Source organism: Macaca nemestrina, chromosome 18 (genome assembly GCF_043159975.1).
Source record: "Macaca nemestrina isolate mMacNem1 chromosome 18, mMacNem.hap1, whole genome shotgun sequence".
In the NCBI taxonomy this organism is placed as follows: domain Eukaryota; kingdom Metazoa; phylum Chordata; class Mammalia; order Primates; family Cercopithecidae; genus Macaca; species Macaca nemestrina.
The window spans coordinates 72856300-72883493 of record NC_092142.1 but is presented as its reverse complement, the minus strand read 5'-3'; the positions used below and the strand labels follow the sequence as shown (position 1 = coordinate 72883493).

At 47.2% G+C, this 27194-nt stretch overlaps 1 protein-coding gene across 4 annotated transcripts in view; it reads right to left on the bottom strand.

Annotated features, from left to right (window-relative positions):
• LOC105491545 (component of oligomeric golgi complex 4) overlaps positions 1 to 27194 on the bottom strand; it is a 40075-nt gene that overhangs the window by 1946 nt on the left and 10935 nt on the right. For 3 of the 4 annotated variants that reach the window (XM_071084917.1, XM_071084918.1, XM_071084921.1), the window contains exons 6-15: positions 25466 to 25571; positions 24785 to 24942; positions 23968 to 24026; positions 19199 to 19332; positions 15874 to 15992; positions 15150 to 15316; positions 13880 to 14045; positions 8240 to 8302; positions 1180 to 1296; positions 216 to 308 (exon numbers count right to left, since the gene is read on the bottom strand). In XM_071084917.1, coding sequence (XP_070941018.1) covers positions 216 to 308; positions 1180 to 1296; positions 8240 to 8302; positions 13880 to 14045; positions 15150 to 15316; positions 15874 to 15992; positions 19199 to 19332; positions 23968 to 24026; positions 24785 to 24942; positions 25466 to 25571 — 1182 coding nt within the window. The remainder of the gene's footprint in view (positions 1 to 215; positions 309 to 1179; positions 1297 to 8239; positions 8303 to 13879; positions 14046 to 15149; positions 15317 to 15873; positions 15993 to 19198; positions 19333 to 23967; positions 24027 to 24784; positions 24943 to 25465; positions 25572 to 27194) is intronic. The other variant, XM_071084920.1, reaches the window with a different exon arrangement.

Genomic DNA, 27194 nt, shown 5'->3' with positions numbered 1-27194 from the left:
AATAAGTTAGATCAAGGCAAACTCCATGTCTTTCTGAGCCCTTCTGACTAGGGAGAAACTGTTTCCCGGGAGGAACCTAGTCTTCAAGGGTGAGGGTTGGGGAAGTGGGCGGGAAGCATGGAAGGTCTAGTCTGTTTAGATGGCTCCGCTCCCTCCAGCTGGGGCTAGGGGCGAGGCGTCATTGGGGCTTGATGGCTGCCTGTGGCCAGGCTAACCTCCTCGATGTTGTGGGAGACGGAGAAAAAGCTGTTGATCCAAGGCTGCACCTGTGGCTTGATGGCTGTGCTGTTGAGTTCCGTCAGCCCTTCCTGCACAAGACAAGGTGGAGACATGTAACACAGAAGGCACACCTCATCCCTTCCCTCTCTTTTCTCCCCATCCCTCCCTTCTCGTTCCTCCCCATCCCTTCCGTCTCTCCTCTCCCCATCCCTTCCCTCTCTTCTCCCCATCCCTTCCCTCTCTTCTCCCCATCCCTTCCCTCTCTTCTCCCCATCCCTTCCCTCTCTTCTCCCCATCCCTTCCCTTTCCCTCCCCATCCCTTCCCTCTCTCCTCTCCCCACCCCTTCCCTCTCTCGTCTCCCCACCCCTTCCCTCTCTCGTCTGCCCACCCCTTCCCTCTCTCATCTCCCCACCCCTTCCCTCTCTCCTTCCCATCTCTTGACTGCAGGGTGCTCTTCCAGCCCTGAGGCTTTCTGCAGGCCCTGTTGGAGGTTATAACAGAGCTAGTGCTAATGAAAGGAGGAGCCAGGAACATGCCCCTTTCCAGATCTCAGATGATTCAGGTCCAGGGTAACAATGAGGCCTTGAGACTATTCTGATAGACTCTCACGAGAGATTTCAGAATGCCGGGTGCTAGGCAGCACCTGTGGCTAGGGCCACAGGTCAGAACAACCAAGTGACTCCACTTCCTCTGAGCATCTTCTGAGGGCTCTTGTCATTGTGGGGCCAAGTGGAAAGTCTAGAGGACCAGAGGGTGGCTTGTCAGTGTGACAACTTCACTGCTGAAAAACCAACAGGGCCTTTAGTCTCAAGGGACCTGCACAACTCCAGGCGTCAGGGCTTGCTTGCTGCTCCCTCACCCGTCCTCCTGGCTTCCTTGCACACGATGAGCCAGCTAACAATCTTCTCAGAGCAACATACAGACACAGGATTCAGTCAGCAGTTGAACCTGGGGCTTACCTGCAAGAGGTCTCGGAATTTGTTGGACACGGCGGCCAAGTCAGAAAGGCAGCTGTCAAACTTGGCCTGAGCCTGCTCCCCTCCAATGCCCTGGCTGAAGAGCTTGGTGCAATCACTCTAGGGGAGAACACTGCTGTAAGACCACCAAGCATGCGTGGGCCATGGGAGTGTGAGGAGAGGCACCAGCCACTTCTACTCCTCCAGCCTTCTCTGGGTGTAGCTATGGCCTGTCAAGAGTCTTTTCTGTTTCAGAAAACCTCGATTCTATCCTGGTGGCTATCCACTTGGCTCCCACTTCCCCCTCTGTAATATGGGGGTACCAGTGTTGGGGAAGTGAATAAGAAACAGAATACCACAAAGTTTTTCCTATCTTTAGAGTCAGACATTCCTAGGTTCAAGTCCTGGCTCAGTCATGTATTAGTTGAGTGACCTTGGGCAAATGATTTAAAGTTTCTGAGCTTCAGTTTTCCTGTCTATAAAATGGGAACACCAATTCCTGCTCCTCATGTATGAGATGAAGCACAATGTGCCTAGCTCAGTGCCTGGCACAGGAGACACTAGCTATTATTGCTATAGTTCCTCCTTTTTCTCTCTTTTTTCCCACTTTTATATTTATTTACTTCTCTTTAAATTTTATTTAAATTTACCAAAAAACCACAAAAGCCAGTTCTGCTTCTTAAATATTTTGGTCTGGCTACCAAAGGGAGATGGTCAAGATCATAGCTAATGTTTAAGGGCTTACTGTATACCGGGCTTTGTTCTAAGCATTTTGCTTTTATTACAGTATCAGGCTGGGCGAGGTGGCTCATGCCAGTAATTCTAGCACTTTGGGAGGCCAAGGTGCAAGGACCACTTGAGGCCAGAGTTTAAGAACAGCAGGGAAACATAGTGAGAAGCCGTCTCCACAGAAAATTAAAGAATTAGTTGGATGTAGTGTTGCACCCCTGCATCCCCAGCTACTAAGGAGGCTGAGGTGAGAGGATCCCTTGAGCCCAAGGGTTCAAGGCTGCAGGGAGCTATAACTGTGCCACTGCACCCCAGCCGGGGCAACAGAGTGAGACCAAAGTACCTATTCTGCTTAAAAACCAAACAAAATGAAAACCAAAAAACCCCCACAACTACTTAAGTTACTCTGACCTTCAGAAAAAAAAGTATCTCCTTTATGAAGTAGGTAAAATTATCCCCATTGTACAGATGAGGAAACTGAGGCATAGAAGTTAATAATTTATTCAAAGTCATGGCAATAAGTCATGAAAGGCTGAGCGCGGTGGCTCACTATTGTAATCCTAGGACTTTGTGAGGCCATGGTAGGAGGATCGCTGGAGCCCAGGAGTTCAAGACCAGCCTGGGCAACAAAGCGAGACCCTGTCTCTCTCTCTTTTTTTTTTTTGAGACACAGTCTCACTTTGTCGCTCAGGCTGGAGTGCAGTGGCATGATCTCGGCTTACTGCAACCTCTGCCTCCCGGGTTCAAGTGATTCTCATGCCTCAGCCTCCCGAGTAGCTGGGATTACAGGTGTGCGCCACCATACCCAACTAATTTTTATATTTTTAGTAGAGATGGAGTTTCACTATGTTGGCCAGGCTGGTCTCGAACTCCTGACCTCAGGTGATCCACCTGCCTTGGCCTCCCAAAGTGCTAGATTTACAGGTGTGAGCCACTGCGCCCAGCAGAGACCCGTCTTTTAACGTAGATAAATCATGGAGCTGGGACTCTAGACCAGGTATTCTGACTCCAAAAATCCTGTTTTTGTTTTGTCTTGTTTTGTTTTTTTGAGACAGTCTCGCTCTGTCACCCAGGCTGGAGTGCAATGGTATGATCTTGGCTCACAGCAACCTCTGTCTCCCAGGTTGAAGTGATTCTCTCACCTCAGCTTCCAGAGTAGCTGGGATTACGGGCACCCACTATCATGCCCAGCTAATCACTGTATTTTTGTAGAGACGGGATTTCACCACGTTGGCCAGCCCGCCTGAGCCTCCCAAAGTGCTGGGATTACAGGCGTGAACCACCGCGCCCGGCCAGAATGCCTGTTTCTAGTCACCACACTACAGTGTAGGTGTAGTACTCTCTAGGGGGAACTGCTTGAAACTTGTGTTTTAGGTTGCCAGGAGCTGCCACATTTCTTGTAGCCTCCTTAGAAAGTTCATGCTGTTTTGGCTCCAGAGAGGAAGCAGAGTGGAAGAACTCAGAGGGACTCTTCTAGCAGACAGAGGCCCTTCACTCCCACAGTATTCCTGACACTTACTGTCTTCGAGTAGTCTTGTAACCTCCCCTGTAAGCTGAACGTCATGCCACCTGATCTGCCTATCTCAAAGGGCTGCTGATGGGGCTAAGAAAGAACATCTGTGAGATGCAAATCTAAGGATGGCTGGGATTTATGGGAATAGGTTTTTCAGCTCTTTTACTTGGCTAATTCTATGAAAGTCATAAGCTCACATATGAATTTCTAATATTTCCCCAAATTTTACTTCCAAAACCCAACAGACTCATGTTAAGGATAAGGTCAGAAATAGTCTAAAGTGCCATGACTTAAAAACAATGATGTTGGCTGGGCGTGGTGGCTCATGCCTGTAATCCCAGCACTTTGGGAAGCCGAGGCAGGCAGATCATGAGGTCAGGAGATCGAGACCATCCTGGCCAAAATGGTGAAACCCTGTCTCTACTAAAAATACAAAAATTAGCTGGGCATGGTGGTGTGCGCCAGTAGTCCTAGCTACTTGGGAGGCTGAAGCAGGAGAATTGCTTGAACCTGGGAGGTGGAGGTTGCAGTAAGCCAAGACTGTGCCACTACACTCCAGCCTGGGCAACAAGAGCGAAACTTCATCTCAAAAAAAAAAAAAAAAGGCCAGGCATGGTGGCTCATGCCTGCAATCCCAGCACTATGGGAGGCTGAGGCGGACGCATTGCCTGAGGTTGGGAATTTGAGACCAGCCTGGACAGCATGGTGAAACCTCATCTCTATTAAAAATACAAAAATCAGCCGGGCATGGTGGCAGGCGCCTGTAATCCCAGCAACTCAGGAAGCTGAGGCAGGAGAATCGTGGAAGTTGCAGTGAGCCGAGATCATGCCACTGCACTACAGTCTGGGCAACACAGCGAGAATTGGTCTCAAAATAAATAAGTAAATAAAATAAAATAAAATAAAATAAAGACAAGGCCAGGAGAGGTGGTTCATGCCTGTAATCCCAGCACTTTGGGATGCCAAGGCGGGTGGATCACTTGAGGCCAGGAGTTTGAGACCAGCCTGGCCAACATGGCAAAACCCCATCTGTACTAAAAATACAAAAATTAGCTGGTCATGGTGGCAGGTGCCTATAATCCCAGCTACTCCAGAGGCTGAGGCAGGAGAATTGCAGAAGTTGCAGTGAGCTGAGATCGTGCCACTGCACTCTGGCCTGGGCAACAAAGTGAGACTCTGTCTCAAAAAAAAAAAAAAAAACCAACAATGGGCCGGGCGCGGTGGCTCATGCCTGTAATCCCAGCACTTTGGGAGGCTGAGGCGGACGGATCACAAGGTCAGGAGATCAAGACCATCCTGGCGAACATGGTGAAACCCTGTTTCTACTAAAAATACAAAAAATTAGCCAGACGCTGTGGCGGGAGCCTGTAGTCCCAGCTACTCGGGAGGCTGAGGCAGGAGAATGGAGTGAACCCGGGAGGCAGAGCCTGCGGTGAGCCAAGATCGCGCCACTGCACTCCAGCCTGGGCTGCAGAGCAAGACTCCGTCTCAAACAAAAACAAAAACAAAAACAGAAACAAAAACAACCAAAAAAAAAAACCCAACGATGACAGCCAACTTGTTGAACACATACGATGTGACAGATACTATATTATCGGTACATTATGCCACCGTATTTATTTTTATTTTTGAGATGGAGTTTTGCTCTTGCCCAGGCTGGAGTGCAATGGCATGATCTTGGCTCACCACCACCTCTGCCTCCCGAGTTCAAGCGATTCTCCTGCCTCAGCCTCCTGAGTAGCTGGGATTACAGGCATGAGCCCCTACACCTGGCTAATTTTGTATTTTTAGTAGAGAGAGGGTTTCTCCATGTTGGCCAGGCCAGTCTCAAACTCCTGACCTCAGGTGATCCGCCTGCCTTGGCCTCCCAAAGTGTTGGGATTACAGATGTGAGCCACTGCGTCCGGCCTATGCCACCTTATTTTATTCCATCCCCCATTTTAAGGCTTTTTTGGGGGGTAAATTCCTAACGTAATCCAGTTTACAGTACTATAAACACCCACCTGACTGTTCTCTCTGAGCCACCCCTCTCTCCTCTGTGTGCTGGCTCCAGCCTCCTCCTCAGTGTGCCAGCATAAGGCCCACACTTCACACCAGGTTGTGCACCGAGCCCTTTGTCTCTGCTGCAAAGCATCCTCCTTTGTACAAGTGTTCACTGTGGAGGCAGGCCCTGGCCTCACTTCTTTCCCAGAGGCTGAGTTTGGGAGTGGGGAAGAAATGGGCCCCTCATTTTCTAGTAGTTCACAAAGTGATCTCTCCATGCTGTTATTTTTATTTTGTTAAATTTAAATTGATTTTTACTATTTTAACTTTTTTTTTTTTTTTTTTTTTTTGAGACGGAGTCTTACTCTGTTGCCTAGGCTGGAGGGCAATGTCATGATCTCGGCTCGCTGCAACCTTCGCCTGCCAGGTTCAAGCGATTCTCCTGCCTCAGCTTCCTGAGTAGCCAGGATTACAGGTGTATACCACCACGCCCGGCTAATTTTGTATTTTTAGTAGAGACAGGGTTTCACCATGTTGGCCTGGTCTTGAACTCCTGACCTCAGATGATCCACTCGCCTTGGCCTCCCAAAGTGCTGGGATTATAGGTGTTAGCCACCACACCTGGCCACTATTTTTATCTTTTTTTTCTTTTGAGATGGAGTCTTACTCTGTTGCCCAGGCTAGAGTGAAGTGGCATGATCTTGGCTCACTGCAACCTCTGCCTCCTGGGTTCAAGCAATTCTCCTGCCTCAGCCTCCTGAGTAGCTAGGATTACAGGCATTCGCCACCGTGCCCAGCTAAATTTTATATTTTGTATTTTTAGTAGAGACAGGGCTTTACCATCTTGGCCAGGCTTGAATGCCTAACCTGTGATCCACCTGCCTTGGCCTCCCAAAGTGCCGGGATTATAGGCATATAAGGCACTGCGCCCAGCCTATTTTTCCTTTTTAAGTGATGGGGGGTCTCATTATGTTGCCCAGGCTGGCCTCGAACTCCTGGCCTCAAGCAATCCTTCTGACTCAGGGTCCCAAGTAGCTGGGACTATGGGCACAAGCCACCCAGCTACTGTTATTTTGAGATGGAGTTTCGCTCTTGTCGCCCAGGCTGGAGTGCAGTGATGCAATCTCGGCTCACTGCAACCTCCACCTCCGGGGTTCAAGCGATTCTCCTGTGTCAGCCTCCCGAATAGCTGGGATTATGGGCGCAGGCCACCACACCCAGCTGATTTTTTTGTATTTTTAGTAGAGACAGGGTTTCATCATGTTGGCCAGACTGGTATCGACTTCCTGACCTCAGGTGATCCACCCGCCTCGGCCTCCCAAAGTGCTGGGATTACAGGCATGAGTCACCCCCCGGCCCAGCTATTATTATTTTTAACTGTTAATACAACTAATAAGTACCACTGCATGCCTCTCATGTACTAAGTGGTTCATGTTATCACATTCATCTCGTAACAGTCCTGTGGCACAGAGGTCATTATCCTCTTTTATGAATGAGGAGACTGAGGTTACAGAACTTTTGCCTAAGGCCACAAAGCTGGGCAGTGGTCAAATGAAGATTTGAACCTGGGGTGTCTGGCTTAAAAGCCCAAGCAATTTCCACTATACTCTGCTGCCTTCCTCTAAAAAACAACAGCTACCAGCTTTGTATAAGATTAGGCAAACCTTATCTTAATCTCCTACATTTATACAGGGATTTGTCATTTTTATAAGGTGCTTTTGATCCCGGTTTTTTTTTTTTTTTTAAAAGACAGAATCTCCCTCTGTCGCCCAGGCTAGAGTGCAGTGATGCAATCTTGCACTGTAACCTCTGCCTCCCGGGTTCAAGCAATTATCTGCCTCAGCTTCCCGAGTAGCTGGGATTACAGGCAGCTGCCACCACGGCTGGCTCAGTTTTTGTATTTTTAATAGAGATGGGGTTTCATCTTGGGCAGGCTGGTCTTGAACTCCTGACCTCATGATCCACCTGCCTCAGCCTCCCTAAGTGTTAGGATTACAGGCGTGAGCCACCTCACCCGGCCCTGATCCTGATTTTAAAAAAAGTTGTTTTTTTTTTTTTTTTTGGTAGAGATGAGGTCTCACTACATTGCCCAGGCTGGTCTCAAACTCCTGGCCTCAAGTAATCCTCCTGCCTTGGCCTCCCAAAATGTTGAGCTTATAGGTATGAGCCACTTGGCCTCGATCCTGTTTTTTCATTGGGCTAGCAAAGAAACCCAAATTAGGGCAGGATGGAGCTATGTATCTTATTTCGTAGATGAGAGAACTGAGGCTCAGAGGGCTAAGAGACTTGGCCAAGGTCACACGCCAACTGTGTGCTGGAAGATCTAATTTGTGTGTGTGTTATTTTCAGACAGAGTCTGTTCTGTCCCCCAGGCTGGAGTGCAGTGGCACGATCTCAGCTCACTGCAACCTCCGTCTCCTGGGTTCAAGCGATTCTCTTGCCTCAGCTTCCCAAGTAGCTGGGATTACAGGCGTCTGCCACCATGCCCAGCTAATTTTTGTATTTTTAGTAGAGATGGGGTTTCGCAATGTTGGCTAGGCTGGTCTCAAACTCCTGACCTCAAGTGATCCACCCGCTTTGGCCTCCGAAAGTGTGGGATTACAGGCATGAGCCACTGTGCCTTGCCTGGAAGATCTAATTTGAATTCTGATCTTCCAACTCCTGAGCTTTTCCCCCTGGTCCAAGGATGCCTTGCTATCATGTCAGTCACCAAGAAATCCCCTCGAGTGTGGCTCAACGTCACCAGGATAAGCATCTTCACCATGATGTGTGTATAGGGCTCTCTCTCGACATGGGAAAAAGTGGCTGCTGACCACCGACAGGCAATTTCCCTTGTACCTCCAGTGTCTTCTTCAGAGTGGAGATGTTTTCACTGCAGACTTCCACGTTGTTCAGAGTCACCTGGGAGATGAGGAAGGAAGAACGTGACTTCCTGCCGACTGTGCCTGCCACCCACTCCAATGCCAGACTGGCTGACAGCTGCGCTCCATGAAGCTCAGAGAAGGGCTGGCTGGAGTTCAGACTCGGGCTAGTGAAAGCCCACACAGCTACATCTGAGCAGGACGCTCAGATCTTGGATTGGGCAGAATGGGGAAGCAGGCTGGCCCTTTCTTCTGTGCCTGATACCAGGGAGCCTAAAGCTATCAGGACCTCAGAGTCAGTGAGCTCAGGTTTCAGGTCTTCTTGTACTGTGTTACCTACAGAGCAGAAATGACTCAGGCATACAGGTCTGGGATAAGTTTTGAGGCTCCAAATGGTCAAGCCCCAGGTCAGTGACACAAAGCCTGACATTCATTAAAGAAAAGCTTCCACAGAGCCTGCCACCTATGAGGTATTGTCTCATTCTTTAACTCATGGAGTCTGCCAAATACCCCCACAGAACACATATTATCAAGCCCAGTACATGGGAGGAAATGAGACTCCTCAGAAGGTAAAATGATTTGGCCAGGCGCGGTGGCTCACGCCTGTAATCCCAGCACTTTGGGAGGCCGAGGCAGGTGGATCAAGAGGTCAGGAGTTCAAGACTAGCCTGTCCAACATGGCGAAACCCTGTCTCTACTAAAACTACAAAAAATTAGCCGGGCATGGTGGCAGGCGCCTGTAATCCCAGCTACTCGAGAGACTGAGGCAGGAGAATTGCTTGAACTTAGGAGGTGTAGGTTGCAGTGAGCTGAGATTGCGCTACTGCACTCCAGCCTGGGTGACAAGAACAAAACTCCGTCTCAAAAAAAAAAAAAAAAAAAAATGTAAAAGGATTCGCCAAGGTCAGACAGCAACTGATTCAGCAAATATTTACTGAGCACCTGGATGTGTCAGGCATGGTTCTGGGCACTGAGAGAAAGTAATTAACAGAACAGACATGGTCCACCCCTCACAGAACTGACATTCCAGAAGGGAAGCCAGGTAGTAAACAAATGCATTATATAATGTCAGGAAGTATAATAAAGCAGGATAAGGGACAGACACTCAGAGTGACAAGGCCACAAAGCTGGAGCCAGGCTTAGAATTTGGGTCTCTGAGCTTCCAGATGGATAAACAGGTGGAGGTTCCTGGGGAGTGGCCACCTGGGGGCATGGAAGCTCCATACCCCTTCCCCCATAATTTGCCCTCTTCATCTCTTCATCTATATCCTATATAATATCCTTTATAATAAACAAATAAACTAAAAAAATGAATTCAGGTCTCCCTACTCTGGTCCAAAGATGACTTTTTTCATAACACGACTGCCTTACAGACTAGGTGCAGAAATACCAATGATAAAAGTAGCATGGGCACGGTGGCTCACTCCTGTAATCCCACACTTTGGGAGGCCGAGATGGGTGGATCACCTGAGGTCAGGAGTTCGAGACCAGACTGGCCAACATGGCAAAACCCCGTCTCTACTAAAAATACAAAAATTAATCGGGCGTGGTGGCAGGTGCCTGTAATCCCAGCTACTGGGGTTGCTGAGGCAGGAGAATCGCCTGAACCTGTGAGGTGGAGGTTGCAGTGAGCCAAGATTGCGCTATTGCACCCCAGCTGGGGCAACAAGAACGAAACTCCATCTCCAAAAAAAAAAAAAAAAAGTAGCATGGGGCAAAAGTATTAAGGCACTAATTGCTCTGGCCAATGAGAGGAAAGAACAAACTGTTTTGGTGTGAGGCATTCAAGGAAGGTTCCATGGCAGAGTTGGTAGCTGAGCTGAACATAAAAGGGTAGAACACAATTCTGACAGGAGATGAAGGTGAGAACATTTCTCCACCCCCATCAGCCTCTCTCTAGCTCACTGTCCTATTTGATATTTTCTTTTTTTTTTTTTTTTTTTTTTTGGAGACTGAGTTTGGCTCTGTCGCCCAGGCTGGAGTGCAGTGGCCGGATCTCAGCTCACTGCAAGCTCCGCCTCCCGGGTTTACACCATTCTCCTGCCTCAGCCTCCAGAGTAGCTGGGACCACAGGCGCCCGCCACCTTGCCCGGCTAGTTTTTTGTATTTTTTAGTAGAGACGGGGTTTCACCGTGTTAGCCAGGATGGTCTTGATCTCCTGACCTTGTGATCCGCCCGTCTCAGCCTCCCAAAGTGCTGGGATTACAGGCTTGAGCCACCGTGCCCGGCTGATATTTTCTTTTTTTTTTTTGAGACGGAGTCTCGCTCTGTCACCCAGGCTGGAGTGCAGTGGCCGGATCTCAGCTCACTGCAAGCTCCGCCTCCCGGGTTTATGCCATTCTCCTGCCTCAGCCTCCTGTGTAGCTGGGACCACAGGCGCCCGCCACCTTGCCCGGCTAGTTTTTTGTATTTTTTAGTAGAGACGGGGTTTCACCGTGTTAGCCAGGATGGTCTTGATCTCCTGACCTTGTGATCTGCCGTCTCGGCCTCCCAAAGTGCTGGGATTACAGGCTTGAGCCACCGCGCCCGGCCTTGATATTTTCTTAACAGTCCTTAGGATTTCCTGACATTGTCCGGTTTATCTATTTCTTGTCTGCATGGATCTAGCCTGTTTTCTTCACCACTGCATGTCTATACAGCACTGTCTTCCTTTCTGGTTGATGGAAATATTCTAACTGCACTGTCTGGTACGGTAGCCCCCAGCCATATGTGGCTATTGAGCACCTGAAGCTTAGTTAGTACAACTCAGGAAGCGGATTTTTAATTTAAATGTAAATTTCAATAGCCACCTGTGGCTGGTGGCTACTATGTTGGGCAGTGTAGCTCTAGAACCCAGAACAGTGCCTGAAATTTAGAAGTTTCTCAATAAATATTTGTGGAATGAGTAAGACAGTGAATGAACATATTCTGGAAAGGGGATAATATAAGCAAGTGCAGAATAGCAGAAAACACAAAAAGGTATTTGGGAAATAGCAGACTCAGTTCACAGACACGTGAAGGGAAGTGGCAGGACGTAGAGCTGCGAGGGGCAGAGCCTGACGGGGACTTGGGTGCTCTGCTCCAAAGTTAGCCCTGTGACCTGTGGACAGTGGGCTGGTACTGAGGATTTTTAAAGCAGGTAAATGCCACATGAGCACAGCTGTGGTTCGAGAATACTCATCTAGAGGCCATGTGTGGGAGGAAATAGAGGGCCTGGGGATCCCACTGCTTGTGAACTGGTGTGCTAGGGGCATGATCAGGAAGGCAGGGGTGAGGTAAGTAGGAGTCAGACTTCGAGACATGAGTCAGGAGCTTCTGGATTTCAGCGTAAAAGGAGGATCTCAGAACCCCAGGGGCTGTGATTAGGAAGTCCCTCTCATCTTCCCCAGAGTGCTTCCCTTGTCAGTGTCCTGCAGCCAATGCTGAAAGTCATGATGCTGACAGTGCTGCTTAGGCCACTCTGATGTGGACAGATAAGCCTAAAGGTCTTTCTTTAATATGCCATAACATGAGGCCTCTAATGTCACAAGTTTCCAAATAACTGTCCTGTCATGACAGCTGAAGGATGAAGGCCATAAGTGTTTCCAAGGCATTTAAGAGCACCAAGAATAATTGTCATGAGGACTTATGGATTTGAGTTCAAATGGTATTGATTTCAAAGTTTCCCCTGTACTGACAGCCCTAGCAAGCGTGGATTCACTGGGCTTATTCCCTACCCACAGTGCATGATGTCAGTACAGTTGGAGAATTCATCTTGACAGCCAGATGAATCAAGGTGACATAAAAAATAGGCCCTGCAATGGGAGTGATGACATTTTAAATCCTTGGTGTCAGGAAAACCAGAAACCTGTCACCAAGCATTTAGCATTGCCTTTCTTTTTGGTCTTATCTTCTGGGGCCTCAAACAATGAAACTGTGTTAATGGGAGGTCCTCACAGAGCGAACATGCACTGGCTGGTTTTGGAGACGTGTAGTCAAGTGGTGGAAAATGGAACTGAAAAGGTGGGATGGGTTAGATTTAGGAGGGTTAAACGAAGACATCTAGCTTTGATGTGGTAGGCAGCAAGCAGCCAATGATTATTTCTGAGCACAGAAATGAAAGTAAGTTCTGTAAATAAAATCAAAGAATACAAACAAAATAAAAATTTAAGTTGGTTCATGATGTGATGCTGGTTGCTGGGCATTTTGGCAAAGGTCTCCAAAGGTAACAAATTTCACAGGCAACAGTTTTTTGGATCTGATCTGTTTTTGGCAGCAACCGTCATATCCTAGATTGACAGAAACCATGTCCAGGGCAAACATTTTCTATGACAGGAAAAGAGTGGGGCTGCCTAAACAGCTTTCGTATTGGATCTGTCTCATAACCTGCTACTAGGGGTTCCTCTGCACAGGGATTGGTAGATATTAGCAAGTTCAGGCTTCTGTCTCTGAAAGTAACAGCTCTGAACTCTTTTGGGGGTCACAGATCCTTTTAAGAATATGATAGCCAGGCACGGTGGCTCATGCCTGTAATCCCAACACTTTGGGAGGCCAAGATGGGTGGATCACTTGAGGTCAGAAGTTTGAGACCAGCCTGGCCAACGTGGCAAAACCCAGTCTCTACTAAAAAAAAAAAATAGCCAGGTGTGGTGGTGCATGCCTGTAATCCTAGCTACTTAGGAGGCTAAAGCAGGAGAATCGCTTGAACCGGTGAGGCGGAGGTTGCAGTGAGCCAAGATCACACCATTGCACTCCAGCCTGGGGAACAAGAGCAAGACTCCATCTCAAAAAAAAAAAAAAAAAAAAAAAAAAGCGTAATAAAAGCTAAGGACCCTGTGTCCAGAAAAATGCACGTGAACATTTTTGCATCCAACCCCACCTGTGAACTACAGATGACAGCTCTGCTACTAGATGTTTCTTTCAGGCTCTGAGCCTCAGGAGTCAAGACTCAGAGTGTGGCCAATGTGGGGGATGGAGCAGAATGGACCTGGACTGTGCTACTCCCGTGCGTGCTAAGACAGCATGTGCCAAAGAGGCCTGATCCTGAGCTTAGGACTCATTTGTACTCTCTCTGGCTCATCATAAACTGGTTGTTGCTTTGTACAAATCTTTTCATCCTTCTGTGCTTCTCCTTTCCACACAACGGCAAGACTTGCTGCTTTATCACATCTGTCGTTCCAGGTAGCTAAGGGCTTTAATAAGGCCTCCTTTCCAGAGGAATTGAAAGCCTAAGACATGTGCTAGTAGAGCAGTGCTGGCAGGCCTGAAGGACTGGCGCCTGCCCATGCTGCGGGCCTCTCCTCAGAGAAGCAGTCTGGTGGCCTGGCACAGATGGTGCAGTTGGTTCTGTGGCAGATGCAAGCCAAGCTTGACAGTCAGTGGGCTCCTCAGCAGCTGGGCAGCACTCTGGGGAATGAATGCTAGGTGATACCTGGGCAGCCCAGCCTCTGTTGTGGCTCAGGCTGTTCAGAATACATCCCTGAGTAAGAAATCGTTTCAGAACCTTCTAGGAGGAACTTCTCTTAAAGGAGAAATTTTCCTTCTATATAGACACTGGAGGAGAGGTCTCTAGCTAGAGGCCAACTATACTGTGGCTTAGCAGTCATAGTGTAACCTCTCAAGATAAACCAACCCAGCTCGTGAGCTGTGGGGTACCTACCAGGAAGGAGAGCTTCGCCTCGTCAGTACTCTCGATGCCTTTTGTGTCAAATTTGCCTTGCTGGAGGCTGCTGTGCATGATGTTCACGGCACTTGTCACCCCGCGCTGGATGTCCTGGAAGGTAGTGGCCGGGAAGCCCATCCGCAGCTTGTTACACAGAACATCCCTGGGGGACAGGATGGTATAGAGGGATTGACAGTGCTCAACTTGGCCACCAGGACAGAAAGACCCGTGTCCACCACCCTGACGCAGCAGCACAAGGTGCTCTTTTAGGGGGTATAACCAGTCCTTAAGACCACTGTAGGAGACCTGAGGAGCCAGGGTATGAAAGTAACCAGCACCCCTCAAGGACACTAATGTGACAAGAACATACAGAGGAGACTGGCCAATCTCCATTGCTTATGAGGCTTTTAGCCATCACCACTGCACTCCAACAAAGCTGTGCAGCTGGCCGGGTGCGGTGGCTCAAGCCTGTAATCCCAGCACTTTGGGAGGCCGAGACGGGCGGATCATGAGGTCAGGAGATCGGGACCATCCTGGCTAACACGGTGAAACCCCGTCTCTACTAAAAAAAAAATACGAAAAACTAGCCGGGCGAGGTGGTGGGCGCCTGTAGTCCCAGCTACTTGGGAGGCTGAGGCAGGAGAATGGCGCAAACCCAGGAGGTGGAGCTTGCAGTAAGCTGAGATTGCTCCACTGCACTCTAGCCTGGGCGACAGAGCAAGACTCCGTCTCAAAAAAAAAAAAAAAAAAAAAAAAAAAAAGCTGTGCGGCTTAGTGAATGCAGTACCATGTAGGAGCTGAAAACAGGTTTTGAGTCACTCAGTTCTGGATTCTACCTCTTACTCCTAAGTGTGGATCTTTGACGAGGATGCAATCTCCCTAAAGCCCAGTTTCCTCATCTATAAAACAGAGCTAATAGTACCTACCTCATAGGGTTGTTATTAGGACCTCAAAAGAGCAGGAGGTTAGCATGGTGCTGACAATGGTACCTAGTGGTGGTATTATTCATCTGAACTGCCTGTTCTCTCTCCTCCGTCTAAGGGCCCATAGCTCCTTCAGTCTAGTTCAGGGAACAGAAATTTGGCCTATGAGATATATGGCTGATCAACAGCTTCCTGGAGCCAAGGATACTATCTTAGAGATAGGAGCTTATGTCCCGTATAGAACTTAACTAGAATCATGAGGACAAAGGGCAGAAACAAATGGGCCTCGGGAATCAACAGGAAGGGCCTTTCTGCCTAGAAAGGAGAAAGGGAGTCAACTGTACCTGAAGTCAGACTCCAGCTCTGTGGTGGCGAGGTTGATCATGGCACAGAGACAGTCAATGCTGGAGCTGGACAGAGCCCGTCCAATGCACTTCTTAACAATGTAGAAGACATCATCCACCATGCTGGATGTCAACTGGCCCTTCTCATAGGTGTCCAGAGCCACAGCCTACCCAAAAGGCAAAGTCAACACTGAGGGTCCCAGTTGTGCATGTCATCTTCTAGATGATTCTGGATGGCCCTAGCTCTGCTCCCTTTTCTGTACCTTGTCCATGTTTCTCCCAACATGGCGTGTTCTGGTCACGAACTCATGTGCATCCTCCTTGTCAAAATAGCTCACTTCCCTATTGATCACTAGGTGAACAAATTAAATATTTTGGGCCTTAGCTCTGCAGAGATCCATTACCTGGGGGGTGTAAGACATCTGCAGAGGCCCTACTTCCCTGAGGCTCCTTATCCACAAACCTTCAGGGAGGCAGGGAACAAGTGGGTTCCCTGGAGAGCTGAGCTGTTCTTTTGTAATTCTTGGGAAGGAGGTCCTAGCTGGGTATACAAAGAGCACGACTCCAAAGATGCTCTCTAACCATACAAAGTGGTTCCACTCAATCTGCATGAAAGAGTATTCTCAAAGCGGGACCAAAAAATATGACATGCCTCATGCATTTCCTTTAGCCTGGCTTCTTGGACCGGAAACCCCATTTCCAAGAGATGAGTCCTATGTCCTACCTTATTGACAGTCTCCCTCATGAAGTACTCCTCCATGGTAACATATAAGCCAATTAGCTCCTGCATGGTACAGCTCAAAAGGCAGTTATTGAGGAGTTTGTCCAGACACTTCTGGTGCTCTAGGGGACAGCCAAGAAAGGAATACTCATTTTTTTTTCCCCAAGGGAAACAGAGCAACTTTTTTCATTTTTTCAGGTTTCTTTCTAATCTTTCTTGCAAATATGTACATATTTTACATGGTTATAATCACGATACAGATAGCAATTTTGAATTCTGCTTTAAAAAAGTATATCATAAATATTTTCCATGTTTTCACCTACCTTATTTTTCATGACTATGTGGCATTTAATCAGGTGCATAATCCACATTTTAAAAACTACTCAACTTTTTTTTTTTTTTTTTTTTTTTTGAGACGGGGTCTTGCTCTGTCCCCCAGGCTGGAGTGCAGTGGCCGGATCTCAGCTCACTGCAAGCTCTGCCTCCCGGGTTCACGCCATTCTCCTGCCTCAGCCTCCTGAGTAGCTGGGACTACAGGCGCCCGCCACCGCGCCTGGCTAATTTTTTTTTTGTATTTTTAGTAGAGACGGGTTTCACTGTGGTCTCGATCTCCTGACCTTGTGATCCGCCCGCCTCGGCCTCCCAAAGTGCTGGGATTACAGGCTTGAGCCACCGCGCCCGGCCTTTTTTTTTTTTTTTTTGAGACGAAGTTTCGTTCTTGTTGCCTACGCTGGAGTGCAATGGCATGATCTCAGCTCACTGCAACCTCCACCTCCCAGGTTCAAGCAATTCTCCTGCCTCAGCCTCCCAAGTAGCTGGGATGATAGGCATGCACCACCACGCCTGGCTAATTTTGTATTTTTAGTAGAGATAGGATTTTTCCATGTTGAGGCTGGTCTCAAACTCCTGACCTCAGGTGATCTGCCCGCCTCGGCCTCCCAAAGTGCTGGGATTACAGATGTGAGCCACCGTGCCCGGCCTTATTTTTAACTTTTATGTTGTTTCATGTGAAATTGAGGAAAAAAAACCACTCTATTTTTAGACATCTGGTTATTTCCAAATGTTTTGCCATTACTGGAGATAACAAAATATCACAATAATTGGAGATTATAGTGAATACTTTTGTACGAAAAACTTTTTACTCCTTTTCCATTATTCCCTTAGGATTAATTAATAGGAGTCAAAAGATGTTAAGTTTCCATGGCAAAGACAAAAATACTGGTGTAGAGAATATTTCATTCTCTACACCAGTATTGTCCAACAGAATTTCTGTGATAATGAAAATATTTTGGTCAGGTGTGGTGGCTCACATTTGTAATCCCAGCACTTTGAGAGGTCAAGGTGGGAGGATCACTTGGGTCCAGGAGTTTTGAGACCAGCCTGGGTAATAGAGCAATACTCTGTCTCTACAAAAAATAAACAAACAACAAGAAAAGAGAAAACATTCCGTATCTGTTATCTGATATAGTAGCCATCGGTCATGTTAGTGATTGAGCACTTGAAATGTGATGAACGGGCCGGGCGCGGTGGCTCAAGCCTGTAATCCCAGCACTTTGGGAGGCCGAGACGGGCGGATCACGAGGTCAGGCGATCAAGACCATCCTGGCTAACACGGTGAAACCCCATGTCTACCAAAATACAAAAAAATTAGCCGGGCATGGTGGCGGCGCCTGTAGTCCCAGCTACTCTGGAGGCTGAGGTAGGAGAATGGCGCAAACCCGGGAAGCGGAGCTTGCAGTGAGCCGAGATCTGGCCACTGCACTCCAGTCTGGGCGATAGAGCGAGACTCCGTCTCAAAAAAAAAAAAAAAAAAAAAGAAATGTGATGAACGTAACTTAGGAACTGAATATTTTTATTTGTTTTATTAAAATTCTTTTATTCCCCAGAATCCAGGTGAGAAGGATGGATTTAAAATTTTATTTAATTGTAATTAAATTTGAATTTGAATTTCAATTCATGAATGGTTACGTATTGGGCAGCACAGCTCTGAACAGTGATAGTCATCATTATTGCTTCTTGGTCTTTTGGCTAAGATCAAATGATAGTCATCATTGACATCAACAAGCGAACTCCAAATGAGCAAACAATTTCCTTTATACACTGATTCTGTAACGCCCCTGCCACGTATTATTGGCACAAGCTATGCGGAATGCCACAGATGCTGGGTAGGTCTCAAGTCCCCAGTCCAAAGAACCCTGCATATATTTGTCCAGCAGGATTTTTTTTTCCTTTAACTCTTGCTTTAGTAGCCAGCAGGATTTAAATGGTTATCTTAAAAACCTAGCGAGTCAATCTGTAAATCAAATTGGACTCCAGCATACCTTTACAAAATTTTTAAAAAGTGTTTATCTTTTATTATTTAATTGAAATTTTTAGAGATGGGGTTTCACTATGTTGACCAGGCTTGGTCTCAAACTCCTGGGCTCAAGCGATCCTTCCTCCTCGGCCTCCCAAAGTGTTGGGATTAGGCGTGAGCCACCATACCCAGCCAAAATTTTTCTTTTAATATAGTGACAAGGTCTTGTCATGTTGCCCAGGCTGGTCTTGAACTGAGCAAGCAATTCTCCTCCCCAGCCTCCCAAAGCGTTGGGATTACAGGTGTGAGCCACTGCACCCAGCCCCGTTTCTTATCAATGTAAATTATTCCTTGAAAAATTGTGACTAGGGGAACTGGGAGACTGAAAGGGACAGGAGGATTCCTGTACATTATATACTCTTTTTTTTTTTTTTTTTCCTGAGACAGAGTCTGGCTCTGTTGCCTGGGCTGGAGTGCAGTGGCGCGATCTCGGCTCTATGAAACCTTCGACCCCTGGAGTTCAAGCAATTCTCCTGTCTCAACCTCCCGAGTAGCTGGGACTACAGGTGCATGGCACCACGCTCAGCTAATTTTTTTATTTTTAGTAGAGATGGGGTTTCACCATATTGGTCAGGCTGGTCTCAAACTCTGACATCCACCTGCCTTGGCCTCCCAAAGAGCTGGGATTACAGATGTGAGCCACCGCACCCGGCCTATGTACTTTGTTTTTTTTTTTTAAAACAACAACAACAACAACAACAAAACACTTTACTGAAGTATAATTTCTATCTATACAATTTAAAACAGGGCATCAGTGTCTTCATCTGTAAAGTGATTAGATGGCCTCAAAGATCTAGTCCAATTCTAAAATCCAGTACATTTAGATTTCCTCCTGGGAGTCAATTTGTCTACAGACCACCAGGGGCTAATAAGTCCCAGTTGTTTCCTTAATAAGAGATCTGTGGCTTAACTATTAAGAAACACTGCCGATTATATCTCAACCCTCCCCAAAAATATGGGAAATATTTTTACCTTGCTTCACTTCTTCCGAGGCCATGGAGTCCCCCACCTCAAAATCAGAGCTAATCCTCTTCCTGAGGAAGCGTAAGTAGAGCTCGCTGCGGGCATTCATCAGGGTGACCTCAGTCAGGATGGGGTCCAGTTCTCTGAGACACATGGAGCAGAAGGAACAGGAGGACAGTGGATTCCCTTAGACACAAGAGCTACAGGGAAAACAGAGTCCTGAATTCCCCCTCCCCACTGGGCCCATAAGGAACAGCTCTGCCAGATGGCCCTCCTAGCTCGGCTGGCCCAATTAGATTCAGAGACAGGTGTCAACCACATTTTCCATTTACCTGTTTCACCTAAATCATTCACTCCCTAAAATTCTGCCAGACCTAAATAAAAGGTTGGGAGGTGTGTCTTCTTTTCTTTTATTTTCTTTCTTTCTTTTTTTTTTTTTTTTGAGATGGAGTCTCACTGTGTCGCCCAGGCTGGAGGGCAGTCGCGCAATCTCGGCTAACTGCGAGCTCCACCTCCTGGGTTCACACCATTTCTCCTGCCTCAGTCTCCTGAGTAGCTGGGACTACAGACTACATGCCTGGATAATTTTTTGTATTTTTATTAGAGATGGGGTTTCACCATATAAGGAAGGATGGTCTCAATCTCCTGACCTTGTGATCCACCCGCCTCAGCCTCCCAAAGTGCTGGAATTACAGGCATGAGCCACCGCGCCCAGCCTGTTTCCTTTTCTTTTCTTTTTCTTTCTTGAGACAGAGTCTCACTGTCGCCCAGGCTGGAGTGCAGTGGCGCAACCTTGGCTCACTGCAAGCTCCGCCTTCCAGGTTCTTGCCATTCTCCTGCCTCAGCCTTCTGAGTAGCTGGGAGTACAGGTGCCTGCCACCACGCCCGGCTAATTTTTTGTATTTTCAGCAGAGACAGGGTTTCACCGTGTTAGCCAGGATGGTCTCGATCTCCTGACCTCGTTATCCACCTGCCTCAGCCTCCTAAAGTGCTGGGATTACAGGTGTGAGCCACCGTGCCTGGCCTCTTTTTTTTTTTTTGAGATGGAGTCCTGCTCTGTTGCCCAGGCTGGAGTGCAGTGGTGCAATCTCGGCTCACTGCAACCTCCACCTCCTGGGTTCATGCCATTTCTCCTGCCTCAGCCTCCCGAGTAGCTGGGACTACAGGTGCCCACTACCATGCCCAGATAAATTTTTGTATTTTTACTAGAGATGGGGTTTCACTGTGTAAGGGAGGATGGTCTCGATCTCCTGACCTCGTGATCCACCCGCCTCGGCCTCCCAAAGTGCTGGAATTACAGGCGTGAGCCACCGCGCCCGGCCTATTTTCTTTTCTTTCTTTTTTTTTTGAGACAGAGTCTCACTGTGTCGCCCAGGCTGGAGTGCAGTCGCGCAATCTCGGCTAACTGCGAGCTCCACCTCCTGGGTTCACGCCATTCTCCTGCCTCAGCCTCCCGAGTAGCTGAGACTACAGGCGCCTGCCACCATGCCCGGCTAATTTTTTGTATTTTTAGTACAGATGGGGTTTCACCATGTTAGCCAGGATGGTCTCGATCTTCTGACCTTGTGATCCACCCGCCTCAGTCTCCCAAAGTGCTGGGATTACAGGCATGAGCCACCGTGCCCAGCCATTCGTCTTGCTCTGTTGCCCAGGCTGGAGTGCAGTGATGCAATCTCAGCTCACTGCAACCTCCACCTCTAGGTTCAAGTGAGTCTCATGCCTTAGACACATTAGTAGCTGGGATTAGAGGTATGTGCCACCCCACCTGGCTGATTTTTGTATCTTTAGTAGAGATGGGATTTTACCATGTTGGCTAGGCTGGTCTCAAACCCCTGGCCTCAAGTGATCCTCCTGCCTTGGCCTCTTAAAGTGCTGGGATTATAGGCATGAGCCACAATGCCTGGCCTCTTTTGTGGTTTGAATAAAGATTATCTATGACCAGGTGCAGTGGCTCACGCCTGTAATCCCAGCACTTTGAGAGGCCGAGGTGGGCAGATCATGAGGTCAGGAGATCAAGATCATCCTGGCTATCATGGTGAAACCCTGTCTCTACTAAAAATACAAAAAATTAACCAGGTGTGGTGGTGGGCACCTGTAGTCCCAGCTACTCAGGAGGCTGAGGCAGGAGAATGGTGTGAATCTGGGAGGTGGAGCTTGCAGTGAGCAGAGATTGTGCCACTGCACTCCAGCCTGGGCAACAGAGCAAGACTCTGTCTCAAAAAAAAAAAAAAAAGTAAAAGTTTGGATGGATTACAGTGGCTCATGCCTGTAAGTGCTTTGGGAGGCCAAGGCAGGGGGATCACTTGAGATCTGGGGTTTAAGACCAGCCTGGGCAACATAGCAAGCCCTCATCTCTACCAAAAATTAAAAAATTGGCTGAGCATGGTGGCTCATGCCTGTAATCCCAGCACTTTGGGAGGCTGAGGTGGGTGGATCACCTGAGGTCAGGAGTTTGAGACCAGCCTGGCCAACATGGCAAAACCTCATCTCGGCCGGGCGTAGTGGCTCACGCCTGTAATCCCAGCACTTTGGGAGGCTGAGGCGGGCAGATCGCGAGGTCAGGAGATCGAGACCATCCTGGCTAACATGGTGAAACCCCGTCTCTACTAAAAACACACACAAAAAATTAGCTGGGCAAGGTGGTGGGCGCCTGTAGTCCCAGGTACATGGGAGGCTGAGGCAGGAGAATGGCGTGAACCCGGGAGGTGGAGCTTGCAGGGAGCCAAGATCGTGCCACTGCACTCTAGCCTGGGCAACAGAGTGAGACTCTTGTCTAAGACAAACAAAAAAACAAACAAACAAACAAAAAACTCATCTCTACTAAAAATACAAAAAAATTAACCGGGTGTGGTGGCACACACCTATAGTCCCAGCTACTTGGGAGGCTGAGGCAGGAGAATTGCTTGAACCCGGGAGGTGGAGGTTGTGGTGAGCCGAGACCACACCACGCCACTGCACTCCAGCCTGGGCAACAGAGCGAGACTGCCTCAAAAAAAAAAAAAAAAAAAAAAAAAAATTAGCTAGGAGTGGTGACTGTAATCCTAGCTAGTCAGGAGCTACTCGGGAGGCTGAGGCTGAGCTACTCGAGGCTCACCTGAGTCCACGAGTTGGTGGTCACAGTGAGCTGGGATTCTGTCGCTGTACCACTTCACTCCAGCCTGGGAAACAGAGACCCTATTTCTAATTAAAAAAAAAAAAAGTAAAAGTTTAAAATTTTAGGATAGTAGTCACCTTTGTGGGAAGGGAAGAGGAGAGTCACTCTGGGGGCTTCAAAAGTGTAGTCATGCTACATAAGAACATTTTGGTCAAAAATGAATTGCTGGGCTGGGCATGGTGGCTCAAGCCTGTAATCCCATCACTTTGGAAAGCCTCTGGGAGGTGAGAGAATCACTTGAGCCCAGGAGTTCTAGACCAGCCTAGGCAACATGGCAAAACCTCGTCTCTACAAAAAATACAAAAATTAGCCCAGCGTGGTGGTGTACACATATGGTCCCAGCTACTCAGAAGGCCGAGGTGGGAGGATTGCTTGAGCCTAGGAGGTCGAGGCTAAGTGAGCCATGATCATACCATTGTACTGCACTCTGGCCTGGGCAACAAAGCAAGACCCTATCTCAAAAAAAAAAAACAACAAAAAAAACCCCCAAAACAACAAGAAAAAAAACTGTATCGGTATACACAAGAGCGTTCCCATAATATTATAATACTGTATTTTTACTGTACCTTTTCTATGTTTAGATATGTTTAGATACACAAGTACTTACCATTGTGTTCTAATTGCCTATGGTATTCAGTACAGTAATATGCCATACAGGTTTACAGCCTAGGAGCAATAAGCTGCATCATATAGCCTACGTGTGTAGTAGGCTAAGTACACTCTATGATGTTGACACAATGGAAGTCGCCTAGTGATGTATTTCTCAGAATGTACTCCAGTTGTTGACAGGGTATGGTGGCTCATGCCTATAATCTTAGCACTTTGGGAGGCCATGGTGGGCAGATCACTTGAGGTCAGGAGTTCGAGACTAACCTGGCCATCATAGCGAAACCCTGTCTCTACTAAAATTATAAAAAATTAGCTGGGAGTGGTGGTGCACGCCTGTAGTTCTAGTTACTTGGGAGCCTGAGGGAGGAGAATCACGTGAACCCGGGAGGCAGGGGCTGCAGTGAGCCAAGATCATGCTACTGCACTTCAGCGTGGGTGACAGAGTGAGACTCTGTCTCAAAAAAAAAAAAAAAAAAAGTATTCCAGTCATTAAATGACACGTGATTGTACTGATTTTTATTTTATTTTATTTTAGTTTAGTTTTTATTTTTTGAGATGGAGTCTCGCTCTGTAACCCAGGATGGAGTGCAGTGGTGTGATCTCGGCTCACTGCAACCTCTGCCTCCTGGGTTCAAGCGATTCTCCTGCCTCAGCCTCCCGAATAGCTGGGACTACAGGCACGCATCACCATGCCCAGCTAATTTTTGTATTTTTAGTAGAGAAGGGGTTTCACCATATTGGCCAGGCTGGTCTCGAACTCCTGACCTTGTGATCTACCTGCCTCGGCCTCCCAAAGTGCTGGGATTACAGGCGCGAGCCACCACGCCCAGCTGATTATGATTTATTACACATTTTATTTACACATACTTTTGTTCATGATACATTCCACTGAAAAATAAGAGTAATTGATAAAATACTTCAAAAACACAGACCACATTGTAACAGAGTCGTCTGAATTATATATACATGGTTACCAATTCAAACTCTTGTGGGCTGAAGAAAAGAGGATTTTTACCTTGGTTCGATTTTTTCTGTTGTAGAATTTCTCATCAAGTTGTTCTGAACATGCCGGAACTGCAACATACCACAGGAATGAGAATATTCTTCCCCACTCCCATATCTATTGGCCTCTTGCTGGTCACTCCAAACTTTTGGCACACAAGAATGTTTAGGTTTAGTTTGCTTACTGGGTTTACCTTCCCTTCAAGCCAGCAGTGGGCTTTCAAGATGACAGGCCAAAGATTTGTTTTTGGGTTGGATGCTAATACTACTCACTTCTATTACTGTGCTTAAAAGTCATGCTAATAGTGTTCCAATAGACTACTGTTTATAGGGTCCTAGTCTGGAGTTCTAGAAATACAATTGTATGAGGCCACTCCTATTTCTATGTTGTACTTTTACTTTCTCTGCTCAAAAGAAGGAAAAAATAAAGTTCTGAAAAAGCAAACGTTATCTTTAACATCTGAGGAATGAAGGGGAAACTGGAGACAATTACTTAGACACTTAATAGGACCTCAATAAACAGAATTGTCATTTTATCACCAGAGGGCACTGTTGCACATTTTATGATAGAGAACTGGTCTACTACTTATGCTGTGTTCTTTTCAGGAAGCCCTTTTTATTTGTTTTGGTCTTGAACTGAGGCCATCCTCATCTCGACAACACCTCAAGTCCAAGGTAAGCTGGCAATGGGCAAGATGCAGGCCAGTTTGTGCTGAGCATTAATTTTTCTCCTGTCTGCACCTTTCTTCACTGTTCCCCCCCAAGTTATTCTACTCAGTGTTCCTGGCTAAAGCTGCTACCAAACCCCACCTGGAGCTTCCCCTGCTCACCTGCTGGTGGTAGTCCCTTTGCTTGATGAACTTGTCTACCACCTTCTCCACCTGTCTGTCACATTCCACCTGCAGATATTTGATCAGGGTATACAGTCTCCCTGGCCCATAATAGGTCTCCACTATTGGTTGGTGTGTCTCCACAATGCGGGCAATCCCTAGAAGGGAGGAAGCAAGAAGGTTGTAGTATTCTTCCTACAAAATAAACTTGCTCCATCTGGGACTAACCGAGGGTCTAGGTCAATCCTTTTGGCTGCTTCACTTTCTAAAATGAACACAAAATAGGCCTTGTCAATGCTAGGGGTTTCTAAGCAAATATGTTAAATGTGCACAGTGCTTGGTACATCAGCAGGCATTTGGTAAGTTACATTGATACTATTTTCTATAGCAGCATCTTTGGAATCAGCATCACTCGCTTTTCAGTAATTTATTTTAGAGTTAAATTTATTCTTACGGAGTTTGGGGTTTGAGGGTTAGGCAGGATCAAAACACTGGAGAGACTCTAATCTTTGCTTATCAGGCACTGAATCTGGAAGTTATTTAATTCTCCACTCAATTAATACACAGTAAACTACATGATTAAATTAAAGTCATCAAACTAGAAGGGTGAGAAGAAAGGCTAGGATGCAGGTGTCATACAGAAATGTCTCCAGTCTCTCTAGAGTGGAGAAAGAGGCTCACCTTCAAACAGAAGAGTAAGTGTATCTGCAAAGATGACTGCAGCTCTCCGATCACTCATGTCTGTCCCCAGCACCATGAGCAGATTCTCCTCAGCTTTACTGGCCACCTAAAAAAGGAGAAGACCCACATACATTCCCCAGAAAGGCCAGCCTTACACCAGGTATGTCTCAATTTTCCAAAAAGGCCTCCCATCGGCTTTCTTTTTTTTCACATTTCCCTTGATGTTTAGAAGCCCAGGCAGCACAGAGGAAACTCCCTTGAGGGACAGTCTGAGCATCAGGCAGGACAAGGAATGTGAGCATGGTGTAGCTCCTCTTCCATTATTTTCTTCTCTTGGAAAATATGGACTGCCATTAGCCAAGGGAGAGAGTCCTCAGTTCCAACAATCTCAAAGTGTAACTTTCTATCATTTTTTAAAATAAGAGATAGGGTCTCGCTCTGTTGCCTAGGCTGGAGTACAAGGGAGCCACAGTCGTAGTTCACTGTGGCCTTGAACTCCTGGACTCAAGTGATCCTCTCACCTCAGCCTCCTGAGTAGCTGGAACTATAGGCAAGAGCCACCATACCCGGCTAATTTTTAAAAAATTTCTGTAGAGATGGGGTCCTGCTATGTTGCCCAGACTGGTCTCAAACTCCTGGCCTCAAGCAGTCCTCTTGCCTCAGCATCCCAAAGTGCTGGAATTATGTGAGCCATTATGCCTGGCATGCTATCATTAATAGTGCTTTCTCAAGCAGGACAAAACCTGGGTACTGCAGAAGGGACTTTTACTGGATTAAAGGTAGAAGCCATTTCTAGGTCCCAGGTGGCAAAGTATACTGATAAAAAAAGTACCATAGAGCAGGTATTTTTTTTTTTTTTTTTTTTGTTTTTGAGATGTAATTTCGCTGGTCACCCAGGCTGGAGTGCAATGGCACAATCTCAGCTCACTGCAGCCTCTGCCTCCCGGATTCAAGCGATTCTCCTGTCTCAGCTTCCCGAGTAGCTGGGATTACAGGCACCTGCCACCACGTCTGGATAATTTTTGTATTTTTTTTAGTAGACACGGGGTTTCATCATGTTGGCCAGGCTGGTCCTGAACTCCTGATCTCAGGTAATCCATCCGCCTCAGCCTCCCAAAGTGCTGGGATTATAGGCGTGAGTCACTGCGCCCGGCCTGTATTTTGTTTTTCATTAATTTTTTAGAATGAGTAAAATGCATACTTAAACATTTCAAAGGAACAAAGGAATATTCAGTGAAAAGTGGTTCTTCTTCTAACCTGTGTCTCTTAATTTCCCAATTTTCTTCAGAAGTGACCATTGTTAACCCTTCCAAAAGAAATCCTACGCTTATACAAATATATCTTGATTGCTGACTCCCTCATTTTAAACAGGAATGACAACATATTGTTTTATACCCTGTTTAACAAACCACGTTAGAGAATAAAATATGTCAGCGCTTAGCGAACGGCATCATTTTTCTTAACGGCATCATTTTTCTTAACGACATCATAATGGTCTGACAGAGAATTTTTTTGTGGGAGGGGAATGACACACATAGACATATAGCTAAAAAAACAGCTGGGTGGGGTGGTAGTCCCAGGACTTTGGGAGGCTGAGATGGGAGGACTGCTTGAGGCCACGAGTTTGAGACCAGCCTGGGTAACACAGTGAGACCGTTTCTCCAAAAAAAAAAAAAAATTAGCAACGTACGGTGGCATGTGCCTGTAGTCTCCACTGCTTGGGAGGCTG